General features: G+C 49.5%; 1 protein-coding gene and 1 non-coding gene across 3 annotated transcripts in view; both read right to left on the bottom strand.

The window, feature by feature from the left end:
• Lmpt (four and a half LIM domains protein limpet) overlaps positions 1-19,013 on the bottom strand; it is a 423,205-nt gene that overhangs the window by 269,154 nt on the left and 135,038 nt on the right. For both annotated transcript variants that reach the window (XM_050171203.3, XM_050171202.3), the window contains exon 2: positions 11,946-12,031. In XM_050171203.3, coding sequence (XP_050027160.2) covers positions 11,946-12,031 — 86 coding nt within the window. The remainder of the gene's footprint in view (positions 1-11,945; positions 12,032-19,013) is intronic.
• On the bottom strand, positions 11,258-11,331 carry TRNAI-AAU (transfer RNA isoleucine (anticodon AAU)). Its single transcript has one exon. It is a non-coding gene; the product is annotated as a tRNA-Ile (tRNA).

Genomic DNA, 19,013 nt, shown 5'->3' with positions numbered 1-19,013 from the left:
GGAACTATAATATGGATAGAATTGAACAGGCTCTCAGGAACGGAGGAAGCCTAAAAGCAGTAAAGAAGAACCTAGGAATAGGCAAGAATCAGATGTGTGCGTTAAGAGACAAAGCCGGCAATATCGTTACTAATATGGATGAGATAGTTCAAGTGGCTGAAGAGTTTTATAGAGATTTATACAGTACCAGTAACACCCACGACGATAAGGTGAGAGAGAATAGTCTAGAGGAACTTGAAATCCCACAAGTAACACCGGAAGAGGTAAAGAACGTCTTGGGAGCTATGCAAAGGGGGAAGGCAGCTGGGGAGGATCAGGTAACAGCAGATTTGTTGAAGGATGGTGGGAACACTGTCCTAGAAAGGTTGGCCGCCCTATATACACAATGCCTCATGACCTCGAACGTACCGGAATCTTGGAAGAACGCTAACATAATCCTAATCCATAAGAAAGGGGACGCCAAAGACTTGAAAAATTATAGACCGATCAGCTTACTGTCCGTTGCCTACAAAGTATTTACTAAGGTAATCGCAAATAGAATCAGGAATACCTTAGACTTCTGTCAACCAAAGGACCAGGCAGGATTCCGTAAAGGCTACTCAACAATAGACCATATTCACACTATCAATCAGGTGATAGAGAAATGTGCGGAATATAACCAACCCTTATATATAGCCTTCATTGATTACGAAAAAGCATTTGATTCAGTCGAAACCTCAGCAGTCATGAAGGCACTACGGAATCAGGGTGTAGATGAGCCATATGTAAAGATACTGGAAGCTATCTATAGCGGTTCCACAGCCACCGTAATCCTCCACAAAGAAAGCAACAAAATCCCAATAAAGAAAGGCGTCAGACAGGGAGATACGATATCTCCAATGCTATTCACAGCATGTTTACAGGAGGTATTCAGAGACCTGGAGTGGGAAGAGTTGGGGATAAAAGTTGATGGAGAATACCTTAGCAACTTGCGATTCGCTGATGATATTGCCTTGCTTAGTAACTCAGGAGACCAATTGCAATGCATGCTCACTGACCTGGAGAGGCAAAGCAGAAGGGTGGGTCTGAAAATTAATCTACAGAAAACTAAAGTAATGTTTAACAGTCTCGGAAGAGAACAGCAGTTTACGATAGGCAGCGAGGCACTGGAAGTGGTAAGGGAATACATCTACTTAGGGCAGGTAGTGACCACGGATCCGGATCATGAGACTGAAATAACCACAAGAATAAGAATGGGCTGGGGTGCGTTCGGCAGGCATTCTCAAATCATGAACAGCAGGTTGCCACTATACCTCAAGAGGAAAGTGTATAACAGCTGTGTCTTACCAGTACTCACCTGCGGGGCAGAAACCTGGAGGCTTACGAAAAGGGTTCTGCTGAAATTGAGGACGGCGCAACGAGCCATGGAAAGAAGAATGATAGGTGTAACGTTAAGGGATAAGAAAAGAGCAGATTGGGTGAGGGAACAAACGCGGGTAAATGATAGCTTAGTTGAAATCAAGAAAAAGAAATGGGCATGGGCCGGACATGTAATGAGGAGGGAAGATAACCGATGGTCATTAAGGGTTACGGACTGGATTCCAAGGGAAGGGAAGCGTAGTAGGGGGCGGCAGAAAGTTAGGTGGGCGGATGACATTAAGACGTTTGCAGGAACAACGTGGCCACAATTAGTACATGACCGGGGTAGTTGGAGAAGTATGGAAGAGGCCTTTGCCCTGCAGTGGGCGTAACTAGGCTGATGATGATGATGATGATGATGATGATGATGATGATGCTGATGATGATGATTATGATGATGATGATGATGATGATGATGATGATGATGATGATGATGATGATGATGATGATGATGATGATGATGATGATGATGATACAGCCGCGCTGGTCCACTTGTATGGGAATGATGTCACTGTTTGGCATGCTATCGTGCACGGACCCAGTCAAGGCTTCTCAGTCTTTTTGTCCGTGCTTCAAACATCTGGCAGATGCTGAATAAAGCTGAATTGAATTGAATCCACTTTCACAAAGTGGAATGACTCTGAATTTATTTTCTCCAGAGAATTCTCCAGAGAGTCATTCGAACGCAACTTTCTCTTTTAAATGCATCAAATTGCATTGAGATTGGTTCAGTAGTCGCCGAATAACAGCATTCCGCGGACACCGCGTATTTTGACAGGCAGGGCCCAATGTAACCTTCCGTCTACTTGGTTCGGCTACAGCTACGGTTTTCTGTGGCTTGATATTTAGTAGCGCAATTCTCCCTGTTGACGCAGCTATCAGATGGCACCACCCAAGAAACGCAGCAAATGGTTTGATCTTCTGGTTCGTATGACTGTGAGTGAACAGAGCGTAAAGGAATACTGAACAAAAACTTTTTGCCAAGATTTTCAGCCCAAATGAAAGCTTGGGTGCTGAAATTTGGCGGCATGCTCTTGTTTTTAGGCAGAAACTAGATGAAAATAATGAATTTCATAGACTTCTTTCTAAAATACCGCGCCTAGCGGCCGCGCCGTGAACTAGAAGTGACGTAGCCTGTACCGGATACCCGCGTGCCAGCCATCGCCGCGTCTCTCCACCCGCATGGACGGCGCCGGACGGCAGCGAACGACGTCTCAACAGCGCAGTTGCTCTCGGCCGCATACTTTGCTCTCGCAAGCGGAGCTTGTGCCCAAGCTTCATATAACTTCCGCAGTGGACACACCGCAGCGTTGGCGCAAGTAGAAGCTGGACTGGAGCCGACGCTGAACGGATGCCACCGGAGTTCGATTCGTATACGCTCGCAATTGCACAAGGGTGGACTGCCCGTATAGGCGTGTGCATATTGTCGACACAACGTCCACTGACAAAACGAAAGAAAGAAAGAAAGCACTAACGAAGTCGTGTTGTTTACGAACACCTCACGTGAGCACTTGATTTGAAATTCTTTGTGGAGAGTTTCCTCGGCAGTGTCATCTTGGCACAATATGGCAAACTATATAGTCAGGAGCAACGTCGTAACCGTAGGCGCAGTTGCGATGTGAGGTTAAGGAACAATTAGATACTTCTTTGGCGCCCCGTAATAACTCTTTTGATTAGGCCTGAGTGGACGTCGACCAGAGCACCCCCTGAGGATACACGTGCTCGCCTCCACAAAAATGTTCGGTCGCGCAATGCTTTGTATGCGTTCATAGAATGAACACTCGCGCCTAATTTCTTTGTATGGCGGTATATACGCGTAACTTAACCCTGCCTCTTCTTGATTGAATCCCTTCACTTACTTTAGAATCTTTGGAGTTACAAACTCTCTGTCGAAAGTACATTGTGTCCACATTTCGATTAAAATTTCCATTTCTGAATGTCTAGCTCTGCGATGGTGTTGTATACGGTTCCAGATATTGTTCAAGATTTGATTGATAAATCGAATCGCTGACCAAATAACAAAAAAAAAATGGAGCATATTCATTCAGCTATGACCTCATTTACTGCCACATCACCATTCTTATGCAGTGAAGATCACCAGATTGTTCTTGCTTGCTTGTTCTTTAAACAATTGCATTCACAAACAACGAGGGAAAGCTCCATCAGCCGCAGGTTATAGCGTTGTTGGAGTGTATTGAATCCATGAATTTATTAAAGTAAGACATACAAAATATTAAAGATCTAAAATCATATTTAAATGACAATATTAAATTATGTGATATTACAAAAATAAAACTGCGGTTTAGATAACTAATTTGTCACTAGATCTTCTAGACATAGGCTACTCACTCTCTGTTCTCTGTATGGCACAGTAATGCACGTTGTGAAATTCGAAATAATTGCACAGATTTTGGCCTTCTCAGACGCCCTGTATCTAAGCAGACTAGTTTTATTTATAAACGTATAGCCATGCAAAACCACACGATCGCAGCTGTTTCGACAAAGGTTTGCGACAATTTCTTTCTTAAAAGGTGGTGTGACTTTTTATTATTTCAGAAGTGTTCGATTCAGACAATGTTGGTGCATCATGTTTATTTGCCTTTTTTTGTGCGTCATCATGCTGAGGTTTTTGTTCTCTGTGCAATAAGTTGCTAAAAGTTGTCCGAAACAGTTACATTTTTCTGCCTTGTTACGTTTCGCCTACAACGCGCGGTAATGCCGGCGCGGATGCAACGGACGCCGGGGCTTCGTTCAAAGCGGCGGACATTTTGGCCCGTTCGACGCCGCCGCAACGCCTCCCCGCCAAGCGTGTCCAGGCGTGTTTCAGTGCCACGTGTCTTCGTATGTGCGTGTGTGTGTGTGTGCCCACGCTTGTCAAAGCGCGGCAGCCGGGGAGCGGAGCTCCCCAAGTGAGGAGCCAGCAGGTCTGTCCGTCGGCGGGTTGGCGATGCGTCACTACACTCGGCTCAACATGTCTCTCGGCTCGACCGTGCGCGCCGTCGTGGGCTAATGCTCCGCCGTCGCGTGGGCTCTTCCCGTGACCTTCCTTCTGGCCCGCGACGCCGAGAGTATAAGAGCAGCTGCCCCCGGACGCCAAGAGAGAGGCTCCGATTTGTACTGTTGAGTTACGTGCTCTCCCGTCTCTCCACTTCGGTCAACCTGACCGGCCGCTCTTTTGCTATGTTAGAATAAACAAGTTGTTCTGTTACCAGTCTACTCTTGCTTTGCCGGGACCTTCGGATGCTTCCAGTGCCCCAGGCCGCCAGGCCAACGCTACCCTTGGGGCTTGCGACCCATTTGCAATAACGGGCGTCAGCACCGAGACCCCAACATCTGGTTGCCAGCGGTGAGATCACGACAACGGAGGCCAGCAGCGAAGAGATGCGGTTGAATGTATGCTGAGCAGCACAACGACCATCCGGGAGCAGTGCAACGAGCCCTGTGTGATGACTGGTTGCCTGCAGCGGAACGACTGCGCTGAATTCTTGGCTGCGAGGTTTGGTGAGTGCGGGACTTTCTTCTTCTGAGTTTTGCCAGGCTTTTGTTAGTGTCAGAAACAGAGCTGGTAATTGTGGTTGTCGTTGCTGCCGGGTTAGTTTGCGGCAAGACAATAGTAGGCAGTAGAGAAAGCAGCATTCAGAGCAGCCATGGATTTGAAGTCGTTGCGCAAACCGAAATTGCTGGAGCTTGCAAGAGAGTTGGGTCTGGATGTCTCAGACAAACTCAGAAAACCAGAACTGCTAAGGGCTATTCTTGAGTTAGAAGTTGAGGATGACGAGCTGTCGGAATGCCTTGAGACCATTGAGGAGAGGGAGACGGCAAAAAGACAGGAGCGCGAACTTAAAGAACAAAAAGAGAAAGAAAAAGAAGAGCGCGACCGTCAACACGCTTTGGAAATGAAGCGTCTCGAGTTAGAGATGGAACGCGCTCGTAATGGAAGTCAGGCACACGGTGCAGGAGAACGAGTATTGTTCAAAATGACTGACCTGATGCGGCCGTTTAAGCTTGGAGAGGACATTGGTTTGTTCCTGGTTAACTTTGAGCGAACGTGCGAGAAGCAGGGGTTCTCTCGGGAAACGTGGCCACAGCGCTTGCTCACTTTGCTACCCGGCGAGGCGGCCGACGTAGTCGCTCGCTTGAATAGAGAGGAGGCAGAGGATTTCGACAAAGTGAAATCGAGTCTGCTAAAAAAGTACCGGCTGTCAGCGGAGGCGTTCCGTCGGAAGTTTCGGGAAAATGAGAAAGGCAAAAGTGAGTCATATACAGAGTTTGCGTACAGGCTTATGTCAAACATGCAGGAGTGGCTCAAAGAAGAGAAAGCGTTTGGTGACCACGAGAAAGTTCTGCAGTGTTTCGGGCTAGAACAGTTTTATAGTCGGTTACCTGAGAACGTGCGGTACTGGGTCTTGGATAGGCCAGACGTTAGTACGGTGGCTCGAGCCGCTGAGCTAGCCGAGGAGTTTGTGACGCGTCGGGCTCGTGGAGCTAAGGACGGTCAAAAGGGTGAATTTGGCTCCAAGTTTGAGAGGCCGAAGTTCACGCCCATGAGAAAGCGGTTCGAGACGAGGCGAGCGCGCATGTGTTATACGTGCCAGAAGCCGGGTCACTTTTCGGCGCAGTGTCCGACCGAACGTGAGGAGACGGCGGCAGCCGAAGCCGAACGCAGAAAGCGGTTCGAGATGAGGCAAGTGCGCGTGTGTTATACGTGTCAGAAGCCGGGTCACTTTTCGGCGCAGTGTCCAGAAACAAAACCAAAAGTCGTGTTTTTGTCTTTATGCAGCACTGACGAGAACATGAAGCTTCTCGAGCCTTACATGCGAGACCTCCTCGTGAACGGGAAAGAGTGCCGAGTGCTTCGCGATTCCGCAGCTACAATGGATGTAGTTCACCCCTCTTACGTAGAACCCGATATGTTCACGGGCGAGTGCGCATGGATCAAGCAAGCAGTGGAAGCTCATAGCGTGTGTCTGCCGGTAGCAAAAGTGCTTATTGAAGGACCTTTCGGAGCATTTGAGACGGAGGCCGCAGTGTCATCTATGCTGCCCCCCCAGTACCCGTACCTATTTTCGAACAGGTCCGATCACCTCCTGCGCGAGAAGGGGCTTTTGTTTGGTGAGGCTAGCGTTCAGGCCTTAACCAGATCGAAGGTTCGGGAGCTCGCTGCAAAGGCGGTAGTTGCGGGGCCGACGTTGTTGAACGATGAGAAAGGGTCAGAGGCGCAGCAAGCTGGTATTCAGAGCACGCCCGAACGGAATAAAATTGAGCCTGTAGCGTTAAAGGCACCAGATACTGGAGAGGAAATTCCCGATGCGGGAAAGTTAGAAGAGCTTCCGCTCGAGCTTCCGGGACTAGGCTCAGTGACGAACAGGAAAGACACCGATCAAGTCATTAGTGACTTAATAAGTAAAGCCTCGCTGTCGCCTGAGCAGAAAACCGAACTACACCAGCTCTTACAAGAGTTTCAAGGTCTGTTCTCTGAGAGGCCTGGTAGGACTTCTGTCCTTACTCATGACATAGAACTTACCTCCCCAGAGCCAGTACGATCCAAGGCGTACCGGGTGTCACCCCGCCAGAGCGATATTATGGAGGCTGAGGTAACGAAAATGCTGCAGCTCGGTGTTATTGAAGCGGGTGAGAGTGATTATACCTCCCCTTTGATTTTAGTTGAGGTACCGGGCAAGGAACCTCGTCCTTGCGTCGACTACCGCAGGCTTAATTCCATCACTAAGGATCAAATTTATCCGATCCCTAACATCGAGGAGCGCCTTGAGAGAGTGAGTAGCGCTCAGTTTATTTCCACCCTAGATCTTGTCAGGGGTTATTGGCAGGTTCCACTTACAGAAGAGGCTAGTAGGTATGCGGCGTTCATTTCACCAATGGGGACATTCCGTCCTAAAGTTTTGAGTTTTGGTTTGAAGAACGCGCCATACTGCTTTTCAAGCCTCATGGATAAAGTGTTGCGGGGACAGCAAGAATTCGCTTTACCGTATCTAGACGACGTAGCGATATTCTCCGCATCCTGGCCTGAGCATATGGCGCACTTGCGGGCAGTGCTAACCCGCCTGCGCGATGCGGGCTTGACAGTCAAGGCTCCCAAGTGCCAGTTAGCACAGGCCGAGGTTGTCTACCTCGGACACGTGATTGGTCGGGGTCGTCGCCGCCCCTCTGAAATAAAGGTGGCCGCTGTGCGAGACTTCCCGCAACCGCGCACGAAGACCGATATTCGGTCGTTCTTAGGTGTCGCCGGCTACTATCAGAGGTACATCCCCAGGTACTCTGATATCGCGGCTCCCTTGACGGATGCTCTAAGAAAGACAGAGCCGCAAACAGTCGTCTGGGATGAGACAAAGGAAAGAGCTTTTAGCGCCCTAAAGAGCGCCCTAACAAGCCAGCCTGTGCTACGATCGCCCGACTACACAAAAGGGTTCGTTGTTCAGTGTGATGCTAGTGAGCGAGGCATGGGCGTTGTACTGTGCCAACGGGAAAATGGAGAAGTAGAACACCCCGTCCTGTATGCTAGTCGTAAGCTGACGAGTCGTGAGCAGGCGTATAGCGCCACCGAGAAAGAGTGTGCGTGTATCGTGTGGGCCGTTCAGAAATTGTCATGTTACCTAGCTGGCTCGAGGTTTATCATTGAAACGGATCACTGCCCTCTCCAATGGCTGCAGACCATCTCTCCCAAAAATGGCCGCCTCCTGCGCTGGAGCCTCGCTTTGCAACAATATTCCTTTGAGGTGCGTTACAAAAAGGGGAGTCTCAACGGTAACGCCGATGGCTTAAGTCGAAGCCCCTAACGTGGGAATCAGCCTCAAAATTGCTTGTTACTGATGTTTTTCTTCCTGAGGCAGGATTTTTAACCTATTGCTTTTGTGTAGTGTTTCAAAGTGATGATGTGCTTTCTAGTGCAATTTTCCGATTTGTGGACGCGTTCTGAGTGCTGCTAAACTACTGTAAGGAACTAGGCAGCAGTATAAAAGGGGAAAGAGCCTGGCAGGGCTTAGTGAGGGTTGTGCCGTGCTTGCTGACTGAGCGGTTGACTTTCGGCGTAGTTCTAACGCTTGCCGGAAACGAGAACAAAAATGTCAACTCTCCCGAAGTCACTTTGCAGTGTCCTGTGTGCACCTGAACGTGAGAACGAGGCCTTCTCTGTGCGCTGCGCTCAAGAAACGCCAAAGGACGCCCGACTTCGGTTATGAGCATCATCGAGCGACATCCCTCCGGACAGCGGATGCAGTCCCCTGACCATCGGGATCTCCTTCCCCCGGCGGGGCGGTCTGTTACGTTTCGCCTACAACGCGCGGTAATGCCGGCGCGGATGCAACGGACGCCGGGGCTTCGTTCAAAGCGGCGGACATTTTGGCCCGTTCGACGCCGCCGCAACGCCTCCCCGCCAAGCGTGTCCAGGCGTGTTTCAGTGCCACGTGTCTTCGTATGTGCGTGTGTGTGTGTGTGCCCACGCTTGTCAAAGCGCGGCAGCCGGGGAGCGGAGCTCCCCAAGTGAGGAGCCAGCAGGTCTGTCCGTCGGCGGGTTGGCGATGCGTCACTACACTCGGCTCAACATGTCTCTCGGCTCGACCGTGCGCGCCGTCGTGGGCTCATACTCCGCCGTCGCGTGGGCTCTTCCCGTGACCTTCCTTCTGGCCCGCGACGCCGAGAGTATAAGAGCAGCTGCCCCCGGACGCCAAGAGAGAGGCTCCGATTTGTACTGTTGAGTTACGTGCTCTCCCGTCTCTCCACTTCGGTCGACCTGACCGGCCGCTCTTTTGCTATGTTAGAATAAACAAGTTGTTCTGTTACCAGTCTACTCTTGCTTTGCCGGGACCTTCGGATGCTTCCAGTGCCCCAGGCCGCCAGGCCAACGCTACCCTTGGGGCTTGCGACCCATTTGCAATAACGGGCGTCAGCACCGAGACCCCAACAGCCTCCGTCATTCAGCAGGTCAACCTTCCCGACGTACCGGCAGCGTGGCATTTGAGAATTGCTCAAAATTTCTGGCCAATTTCTAAGAGTCGGTGGTTGTGTAAATCAGTGTTAGGTCGCCGACGATGAGGCTGTTCCCAAGTTCAAGGCTCCTGGAGTTTTCAGGCTCTATGAGTCATTTTGAAGGTTCCGGCTGGAGATTACCTAACTCGGAAGCCAAACGTTCTTCCAAGGTGGATGTCCGCCGAACAAAATTACCCAGCGCCGTCTGCGAGATTTCAGAGAAAGAACTTTTCCCTGCACATTCGTAATATATCAGGCACTTATTTTTACCGCTCCCAGCAAGTCAGCCTGTGGCAACACCGTGTCTTCTACTTTCCTTTCTTTTGCCAAACGACAACAATTTCTCTCATGGTCTACCAGATCAGGGCACGTGTTCGAACTGCCAGTTACCTTATACTACTGAACACATCCTTTAGTTATCTCCCCAGTTTCAAGGGCAACGACGGATTCTCGTGGACGCCCTCCCAAATAACTCAAGATCTCGGTGGCTTGAGGACCTCCTAATTCCTTCACATCCATCCAAACTGCCAAAAGCAGTATGTGGCGGCCTTTTACATCTTGTCTCTCACCCTCCTTGATTTCGCCTGTTGATCCCTTCCCACAAATCACCGTAACCCTTTTCACTTATCTCTTCCCAAGAGGTCTGACGCATTGGCAAGAGGCATCTGGTTTCCATTTTTTGCTTAATAAACGTTTGAAACAACAACAACTCTCGAAAGGCGCGAATGGTGCATAGCACGCTACTTCCGCCACGGCACCGCCTTGGGGCGAGAGAGGCGCAATTATGCAAAGCAGCCACCGCGGCACGTTGCGTCGCCACGAGCTGGAACGCGCCGCACTCAGCCGTGCCCGGCGCACCTCGCAGCCAACGTGAGCCAAGTTCGCCAGCCCCGCAGCGACCTTCCCGCTGGCCTTGGCTGTTAAGTTCAGCCGGTCATTTACCCGTGCTTAGAGGACGCGGCACTGTAGTGGTTGGCTTCGCACTCCTGAGGCGCTAACGGAGGACATAGAAAGCAATTCACGCTCGCAATTCCAACCGGAACTTTAGTGTCCCGTGCGTGACCGTGTAGAGGCGTCCTTTGCCAGCTTTACTGTAAAGAGTGTGCTACAAATTTTGCGCGCAAATGTGTTCTCATCTAGAGCTGTTACCTCGTGTATCTGATTTATCAGCTGTCATGTGTGTTGTCTGCCGTCTACCGTATATAGGCTGTTGTAGCGTGGCCAGCCAACTGGATGGCGGACTTGTTAGCCCATTTTTTTTTTTTTTTTTGTCGATCAGGAGTGCATGACTGTATTTAGTCTTTAACTGTCTATTTTGAATAGCCGGCTAATACGTAGTTGCCATAAAGAAATTGTGCAGAAATCAGCGACGATGGTTTTCAGTGTAAGCGAATATCCGGACGTTTCAGGAAGGCTATTCGCTTCATTAAATTAGTGTTGTGCTTGACGGTATACGCTAGCTGCAGTGAGGATATTCAAGTAGCGTCTTTAGTTACATGGGGTTATTCCACAGAAAATAGAGCTGTTAGTCAGCCCATGTAAAGCGGTAGTACGGCCCGTGCGTCTCGAGTATCACTATTAGTGGGCGATCGGCAACGAACGTACCATGAAACTCGGTTGCTCGAGCGCAAGCACCCTTCGCGTCGGCGCCTTTGTATCGGACGGTGAAAGTTCGACCACCAACCAGGAAAAACGGCTGAGGGCGCCAAAGAGAGCTATGCGCTTTAAAGCTGACACAGAGATACGCAACGAAGACCGGTAAGGTCAAAGATTTGACGCATCCATAAAATGCTTTTCTTGATAAAACAGAGCCGCAATATTACCCCAAAGCAATATTGTATGAAAAAAAAATCATTACAGGCAGGGGAAAAAAGAATGGCCTGCGCAGGGATCGAACCTACGACCTTCGCGTTATTAGCACGACGCTCTAACCGACTGAGCTAGCAGGCCGGCGAGCACCCTGCGCGTACAGCAGCTGTCAAATCCCTGTGGCAACCTCCTTCGCGTTAATAGTGCAGTTTGCGTCTCCTCCATTAACGTTGCATTGCCTTGGTGTTCTAGCGACGCGAAAACATCGACGTTATGCGATATGTCTGAAACCAAATCGATGCCAAGAGACCCACAGGTTGAGCACCGGAGGTGCTGTGATACGGGAAAACTTAATTGTTTGATTTTTCTTTATTTTTTTCTGTGGTCATGATGAGCATAACAATAGTGCTGGCAGCTTCCCCTCAGACTTTCGTCCTGGAGTGTCCTTACTGGCTTCCCTTAAGCGCGAATTTCGTACGCATTTCGCTAGCTCAACTAATATTGCATCGCGGGCGTGTGTGGTGATTCGCTGCTTCTTTCAAGCGGTGTACGAACAACTTCGAAGTTCAATGTGCACCGAATACTACTGTACCGCTTCCAAGCGCGCCACAGCACCGCTACAGCGATTGTTTGTCTATAGCGACGGCGGTTCGGAGTACGTGCGCCCGAGATAAGAAGCAACGGATATTCCTAAGCTTTTTCTTTTTATCTCTCTCTAAGTAAAGCACAGATACCGTCAGGTTTGCCACACTCACCTCCAAAGGTGGGGACTGAAACCGGGGCACTTGTCCTTGCAGGTCAGGCAGGGCTGTCCTTCGTCGACTTCGTGAACCAGGACGCCCTGCAACGTAAACAAGGCAGCATCAAAAGCAACGTTCAGTATCGCTCTAGTCACAGTTATAGGCCCATTTTCTTTTTTAAAAAAATTGAAGAACTTTCTTAAATATTTGCAGAATCAATTCGAGCTGTGTGGCATTGAATCCATCCTCACTGAAACGTGGTTTTCGTGACCTCTTCTCCCGCCAAATGTATTTTTGCTTTTGACTGCGCTTCTTGCGCAAGGTATTTGACTGCCATCAGAACGAGTATTCGACGATGAACTGCTCCATTGACAATCGCACGAACCCTATCATTCCCTTAGCCTTGTTTTATTCTCACGCGACAGCATTGTACTTATTGCTGTGAAGCGCGACACAGCATTGTTCCCAACTCACTGTACCGAGAAACTCTCAAAGGAATATTGACGTAGTATTTCTGACTGTATTTCATATAACAGATTCTCTACAGCCAGTTTCAATTTCATTTCCCCGTGTTGTGGCGTCATGACGCAGAAGTTGGTCACGCGGAACATCATGATGTTTTGAGAGTCGCTCGGTCATACGCTACGCTGCTACTTCGGGCGTTTAAACGAGTAGGGACAAAGAAGGCGACCGAGCTAGCCGGAGCCAGTGCCGAAACGTCGCAATGTCCTGCTCCCACTTGACCACGTTCTCCACCATGACGTCATGACGCGGTAACCTCCTCACAAACGAAACGAAGACTGGCTGTAGAAAAGCCAATAAATTATCTAGGCAGAACTGAGGCTTGCTATCATGTTTTCTATGGTCTCGAAGTCTAGAACCTTCATTTAAGAAGAACAAGAAATGAGTCGGAAATATCAACGTCAGCACTTCTTTCAGGGGTACTGACATATTTTCGATAATTCATTCTTTTTTAGTTATATGTAGGTTTTAAACCTGTAAACCTAAAAAAAAATATAGTGATAAACCTCAAAGCAGCCTAAATAATTTAATGTGGTAACTTTTCTACGGCCAGTATTCCTTTCGTTTTTCAGGAGGATACTGTGTCGTGGCGTAACAACAACGTATGTAGTCACGTGGTAGCCGGGCATTGCGACGTTCTGACACCCTCTCTGACTCGCTCGGTCGCCTCGCATTGGTATTTGTTGTGAAGGTCGTTGTAGCAGTATACCGGACGAGTGAGCAAGTGGAGCGAATGTCAAAACGTCGCAATGTCCTGTTCCCACATACTGCGCCGTGACGTCACTGCACAGTAACTTACTGGAAACGAAACAGAGAAGAATTGTAGGGTTTTATGTGCGCAAACCACTTTCTGATTATGAGGCACGCCGTAGTGGAGGACTCCGGAAAATTCGACCACCTGGGATTCTTTAACGTGCACCTAAATCTATGTACACGGGTGTTTTCGCATTTCGCCTCCATTGAAATGCGGCCGCCGTGGCCGGGATACTGGAAACGAAACAGAAACTGGCTGTAGAAAATTTTAAATATTAAATAACTAACGGCACTCTGAGGCTTCTCTCTATTTTTCTTGTGTTTAGAGGTCTATGGCTTTCATTTAACGCAAGAAATTAATAATCAAACGTATCATGTCGGTACCTCTTTATGTCTAGGACTACCGCCTTGCCATTATTGCCACCTCAAATGGGAAAAACTTTAAGACATCTGCTAATACTCAAATCTACTCTTTTCCCTCCTGGTTAGTCAGAAAAGTATAAAAATAAATAAGGAAATCAGCGATGAATATGTAAGCTCTTCCAACCCTTACCTTTTATCATTCAGGTAAAACGCAAGTAGAAAACTGAATAGAAAAAATACGATTCTCGTTTGTTTCTTAATTTTTTAAAGATTGCGGTTAATTGCGCAACTCGGCTAGAAACAGAAGTCATGGAGAATAATATAACGCGTACTTGTCAATAAAGCAAGATCACGAAAACAATCATTGGACGAAGTGCTCATTCGTACGAGAAGTAGATTCATATAAGAAACAGAATGAACACCAACTAAAATGATGACGAAGGGAGTGGACGTTTCTGCTTTGGCACGGATGAACAAGGCTTCCTTGGGGCAGCCGAAACGTCCAAGCCCCTTCGAGAGCACCATTTCGGTAGGCATTTTATTAGCTGTGTTTCTAATATTTAAAGAAAAAGTGACACGCCGGCGCGGCGCACGGAGCACAGTCATAGCGTAAGCTGGAGGACCGGCTCCATCAGAGTTCTATTCTTGGCAACACGCACTGCAGAGTCTTCGCGGCGAAGTCTCCTTGCGTCGTTTTCACTGCAACGAACTGAACTGTCCGGCTGGCGTCGACGGCGAGCTGCAGCTTGTGCTGCTCTCTGTACAGCAGTCTGTTGAATTTGCCGTTGCTATAGTGGCTGCTGCGCGCGTAGCTCTACGACTCGCTTATTCAGCAGTGGTTCGTACCTTGCGAGTAGACGCCATAACGTGTACCGAAGAGTAAACACAGGTATCCAGACTACGCTGCCCACATGTCACATCCCTCGACACGTGGCACGATACGACGCAACTGCTAGATGTCGTGACCCCTGGTGGAATACAGCGCAACTACCATACAAAGTTCGAACTTATTTTTGTTACAGTCCTCATTTTTGTTATAGCCATCTGCCCCAACATCGCCGGCAGCAAAACCGACAGCAGTCTCGCTCGACATCCGCTATTTGAAAGCAAGTTCCTGGCTGACGACCTGGGTTTCCTACAAGTGGACGACGAGGCGGAGGTTAGTGTGCAGGTAGCATCTGCATATGTATGGAGCTTGCTCACAGGCAACATTGGCCGTTGCACAAACGGACTGGCAGAACTCAAAAACCTATTCGGATGGACGCCGCAAGAACCAACGCATTATAGAGCCTTTCTTAATCAGAGCACAGAAGTGGATATTACTGTCATTGCAGTTCAAACGACTTTGCAAATTCTGCACTCTTTCTAGATGCAAGAGCTAGAGGACATCAAAGAATTTCAAAATGCCATGCGAAGATCCAGCGGCGGCTACTCCTCTGCATTGTCAGTCTTGCGCGTGCGTTGTGTGTGTGCGTGCTGCGTGGGTGCTGCGTGGGTGCCTGTTCCATGTCAGTTCATATTCTAGCCCTCATTACGAGAAAGTAGGTCAGTCTTAAGCTATGATCTCCGCGCTCTTTAGCAAGAACTTATTTGGCACAAGCGTGAACATACGGCGCGAGCTGATAACTAAATTGGAAGCCTTTTCTTGTAAACGTATCCATGCATATTGAGAGCCTTAGGATTTCCGAAAACTTGGTGTACTGTTTTGTGGATTACTGGGCTACCAGAGACGTAAAGGTCAGCGGCCGGTTCGGCGGCGCCAGGTGGTGACTCATAGCTGCGCCAGATAATAACCAGGTAATACTTGGCTGCAGGTTTAAGTTTTCGGCAGCGGCGCAACCGCGAACGCGTTGCCTTTTTCAATTTCTTTTCAAGAAAACTCATGTAAGACGAAAAATGTACCTAAGGCATTGCGATTAGACGAATCGTCAGAATTTGTCGCTACCAGCGCTGTTGCTGCCGTGTTGCTGCTCCGGTAGCCCGGTAAACCAAACACATTAAGAAGTTTGTTCGCGGACACGCTTTTAAAGACGGTCTATTATCTGCCAATTCAGGTCCAGATAAAGCACTCGGAAAATGCTTGTTGCTTCCCTCTGTCGGGCGGGGCAAAGAACAACAAGAATCATCTGTTAAATTAGGCGCATGATATATGAGTGACGTGAAGTGCTTAACCGAGTCGTTGCAATCAGAAGCGGACGTATAAGACTTCTATATTGCATATGTTTATTTCCATGTAGTGCCCATGTTTGATTTGTCCTTTCTTTACATTAAGACAATCAGTTTTCATACCGTGGGACACAGTGCTTGATATCACCTATTCTTTTCAGCTACAGAACTTCAAAATTTAAACATCTCATTCAATTCCACACGTACAGTGCAGCTAATGAGAAGTGAACGCGTGTTTGGCTCGACTTCCAGGGCACCGTAGGCAGGTCACCACTGATCACTTATATAAAAGTGTGTGGATCGTGCTTGCTCTGAACCGCGCTTGAGGTGATTTGTGCCTAAGGAATTACCAAATGCATCACCTGGCGCGAGAGAGCCCAGTCAGCTCTTGCGCCGGATAACCCTACATAACTAACTAACTAACCAACTATCTAACTTACTGTTTTACTTACTTACTAAATAAGAACGAACTAACTAATGACCAACTTTCGTGAACGTGTATTAATTAATACAGAAAATCTGGCAAGTTGGAAACATAACATTATCAAATATTTCCAGCGCTCTTAAGATAGATTATCTGGGAAATAGCATTGCTTCCGTCTCATTCTCTTCTGATTCCTTCTTAAAAGCGCGGGGAAATATCCAGCAACTTCAGGAGCGATAAAGGCGATTGTGTTAACCTCGCTGTGCCCGATGCTAACCCAAGATGCGTGTAGAACAAAACCGGCGGAACCATTGTCTGTAGCGACACAGCCTTTCGGGAGCTATAGATCAAAGGAAACTAGCAGTTTAGAACAGTACAATGCCAGGCAGCGTTATTTCAGTAGAATGCGGCTGCCACAGCCACCAGGAATATTGCTCGCGGAAGCCGGTCACGCTCCCCTGGGTGCGATTCGTGCAACAGATGAACTTCTCTATACGCCGCAGCCTTGTTCTGAATATACAGCTATCTACAACACAAAGCTTACTTCTCTCTCTCACTCTCTCTCTCTCTCTTTCTATTTTTTTTTTCAACCACAAACAAGGGGGTCGCATATCCGGTTTAATGAAAGTATGCATGGCCACAGTCAACGTTCACAGTAAGGTGTAAAAAACTGTTCTCTGTTTATGGTGTTTACGTAGACTAGTCCTAGGACCATATTGACACGTGTACTTATCTTTATCGGGCGACCACGTTTCGCCGCTTAACAACTGTAATCGCACAGCGACGGACGCGCCTGCATGTATCCGACGTTTCTGGAAAGTTATCGATGATTCTACCCGGCTGTCTGTTGTCGCCGAACCTTATGTTATCTGATTTCATCGCCTGACGCGAATGGCGTAGAACATTGTGGAATACGCGCGGGTCCCAGCGATTAGTCTGGAACATTCGACGGCTGCTGTATAAAAGCCGACGCGCTTGACCCGCTGGGCAGATTTCCGACGATCGCCGACTGTGTTCGCCGCTTTCGTTGTGCTATAAGTGTAGCCTGTATTGCGGGCACAGGTTCGCCCAATAAAATCTAGTTTTGCCTTTCACAGTATTGCTACTGTGTTCTTAACGTCACCACCACGTGAGGTGGAGGTGCTTTTGGTCCATGTACCGGACGCCCCCGACAAGCCGTGATCCAAGCCCGGACCGTAAAGAGAGCACCAACGTAGTCACGGACCATCGAGCAAGCCGTCGTCTGCAACAGCTGCCCCCGGAACACGGACTTCTACCTGAGAAGACCAAGAAGATCGTGGCCAAGACAACCCCAATGGCTGCCCCAGCGACCCCGATTGTCCTGCAACAACCTCGGGACCCACCGACCTTCCATGGAGCAGCAACTGAAGACCCGGAATCCTGGTTGGAGACGTACGAGCGAATCGCGACTTTCAACAACTGTGACTCCGACGACAAGTTGCGGCATGTATACTTCGCCCTAGAAGACGCCGCCAGAACGTGGTTCGAGAACAGGGAGTCGACATTGACAACATGGGACCTGTTCCGAAGCGGCTTCTTGCACACGTTTACAAGCGTCGTGCGAAAAGAGCGAGCCCAAGCTCTACTAGAAACCAGAGTGCAGCTGCCAAACGAGACGATCGCGATCTTCACGGAGGAGATGGCCCGTCTTTTCCGGCACGCCGACCCGGAAATGTCGGAGGAGAAAAAAGTTCGCTTCCTGATGCGTGGCGTCAAGCAAGACCTTTTCGCCGGACTTATTCGTAACCCACCGAAGACTGTGGCTGAGTTTTCTGCAGAGGCATCGACGATCGAGAAAACTCTGGAGATGCGCACCCGGCAATATAACCGCCAGGGGCACACGCCGCAGTATGCCATCCAAGGACTGGGTTCGGACGACCTTCAAGAGACCATCAGGGCCATTGTGCGCGAAGAACTGCGCAAGGTCCTGCCTTCGTCGCAGCCTCAAGTAGCTTCGATCGCTGACATCGTGAAAGATGAGGTTCAGCGATCGCTTGGGGTTCCTGAGGTGCAACCTCAATTACCGCAGCCCCAGCCAGAAGCGATGACCTACGCCGCCGTCGCACGCCGTCAAGGTCCCCCTCCGCGACCACGCCAGGGCCCTGCAACGACGCAATTCCGTCGTCCGCCGCCGCCGCCGCCAGCACGCCCACCCGTCGCCCAGCGCACCTACGCGAGGAAGACGGACATTTGGCGAGCCCCCGACCACCGTCCGCTCTGCTATCACTGCGGAGAAGCCGGCCATGTGTATCGCCGATGCCCATACCGGGAGATGGGACTGCGAGGTTTCGCCGTCAATGCTCCGCGCCCGCAGAGAGGTGAACGCCCTCGCGATATCGCCGACTACCTCGCGGCTACTCAGTGGAGTTCTCGACGACCGTCGCGTTCACCATCACCAGGCCGCTACCTGTGGCCGCAGCGCCGACCATACACTGGCCCAGCTCGGGGCCGGTCAGCGAGCCCATATCCGGAAAACTAAAAGCAGCAACCGATGGAGGTGCGGTTGCTGTCCGTCGAACTGTCGAAGATCCTCCGCCGCCGACGAAGACGCCGAAGAAACTACCTCGACGACATAACGACACGCCGCCGTCCCGACGAAGTCTGGAAGGAAAGAATGCGACGACGAAAGACGACCTGACGACGTCACATACCAGCCACAAGTCAACGCGACGCAGTCGTGATCCGACGCCAAGACCGAACTGTAATGCAAGACAAAGAGCCACCGACCTCGACGTGCTTCTCGACGGCCACGCAGTCACCGCCTTAGTCGACACAGGGGCTGATTACTCCGTCATGAGTGGACACATCGCCGCCCAGTTGAAGAAAGTTAAGAC

The sequence above is a fragment of the Dermacentor andersoni genome, chromosome 6, assembly GCF_023375885.2.
Source record: "Dermacentor andersoni chromosome 6, qqDerAnde1_hic_scaffold, whole genome shotgun sequence".
Taxonomy (NCBI): Eukaryota; Metazoa; Arthropoda; class Arachnida; order Ixodida; family Ixodidae; genus Dermacentor; species Dermacentor andersoni.
Note: the sequence above shows the minus strand (reverse complement) of the source record. Positions and strands in the feature narration are given on the sequence as shown.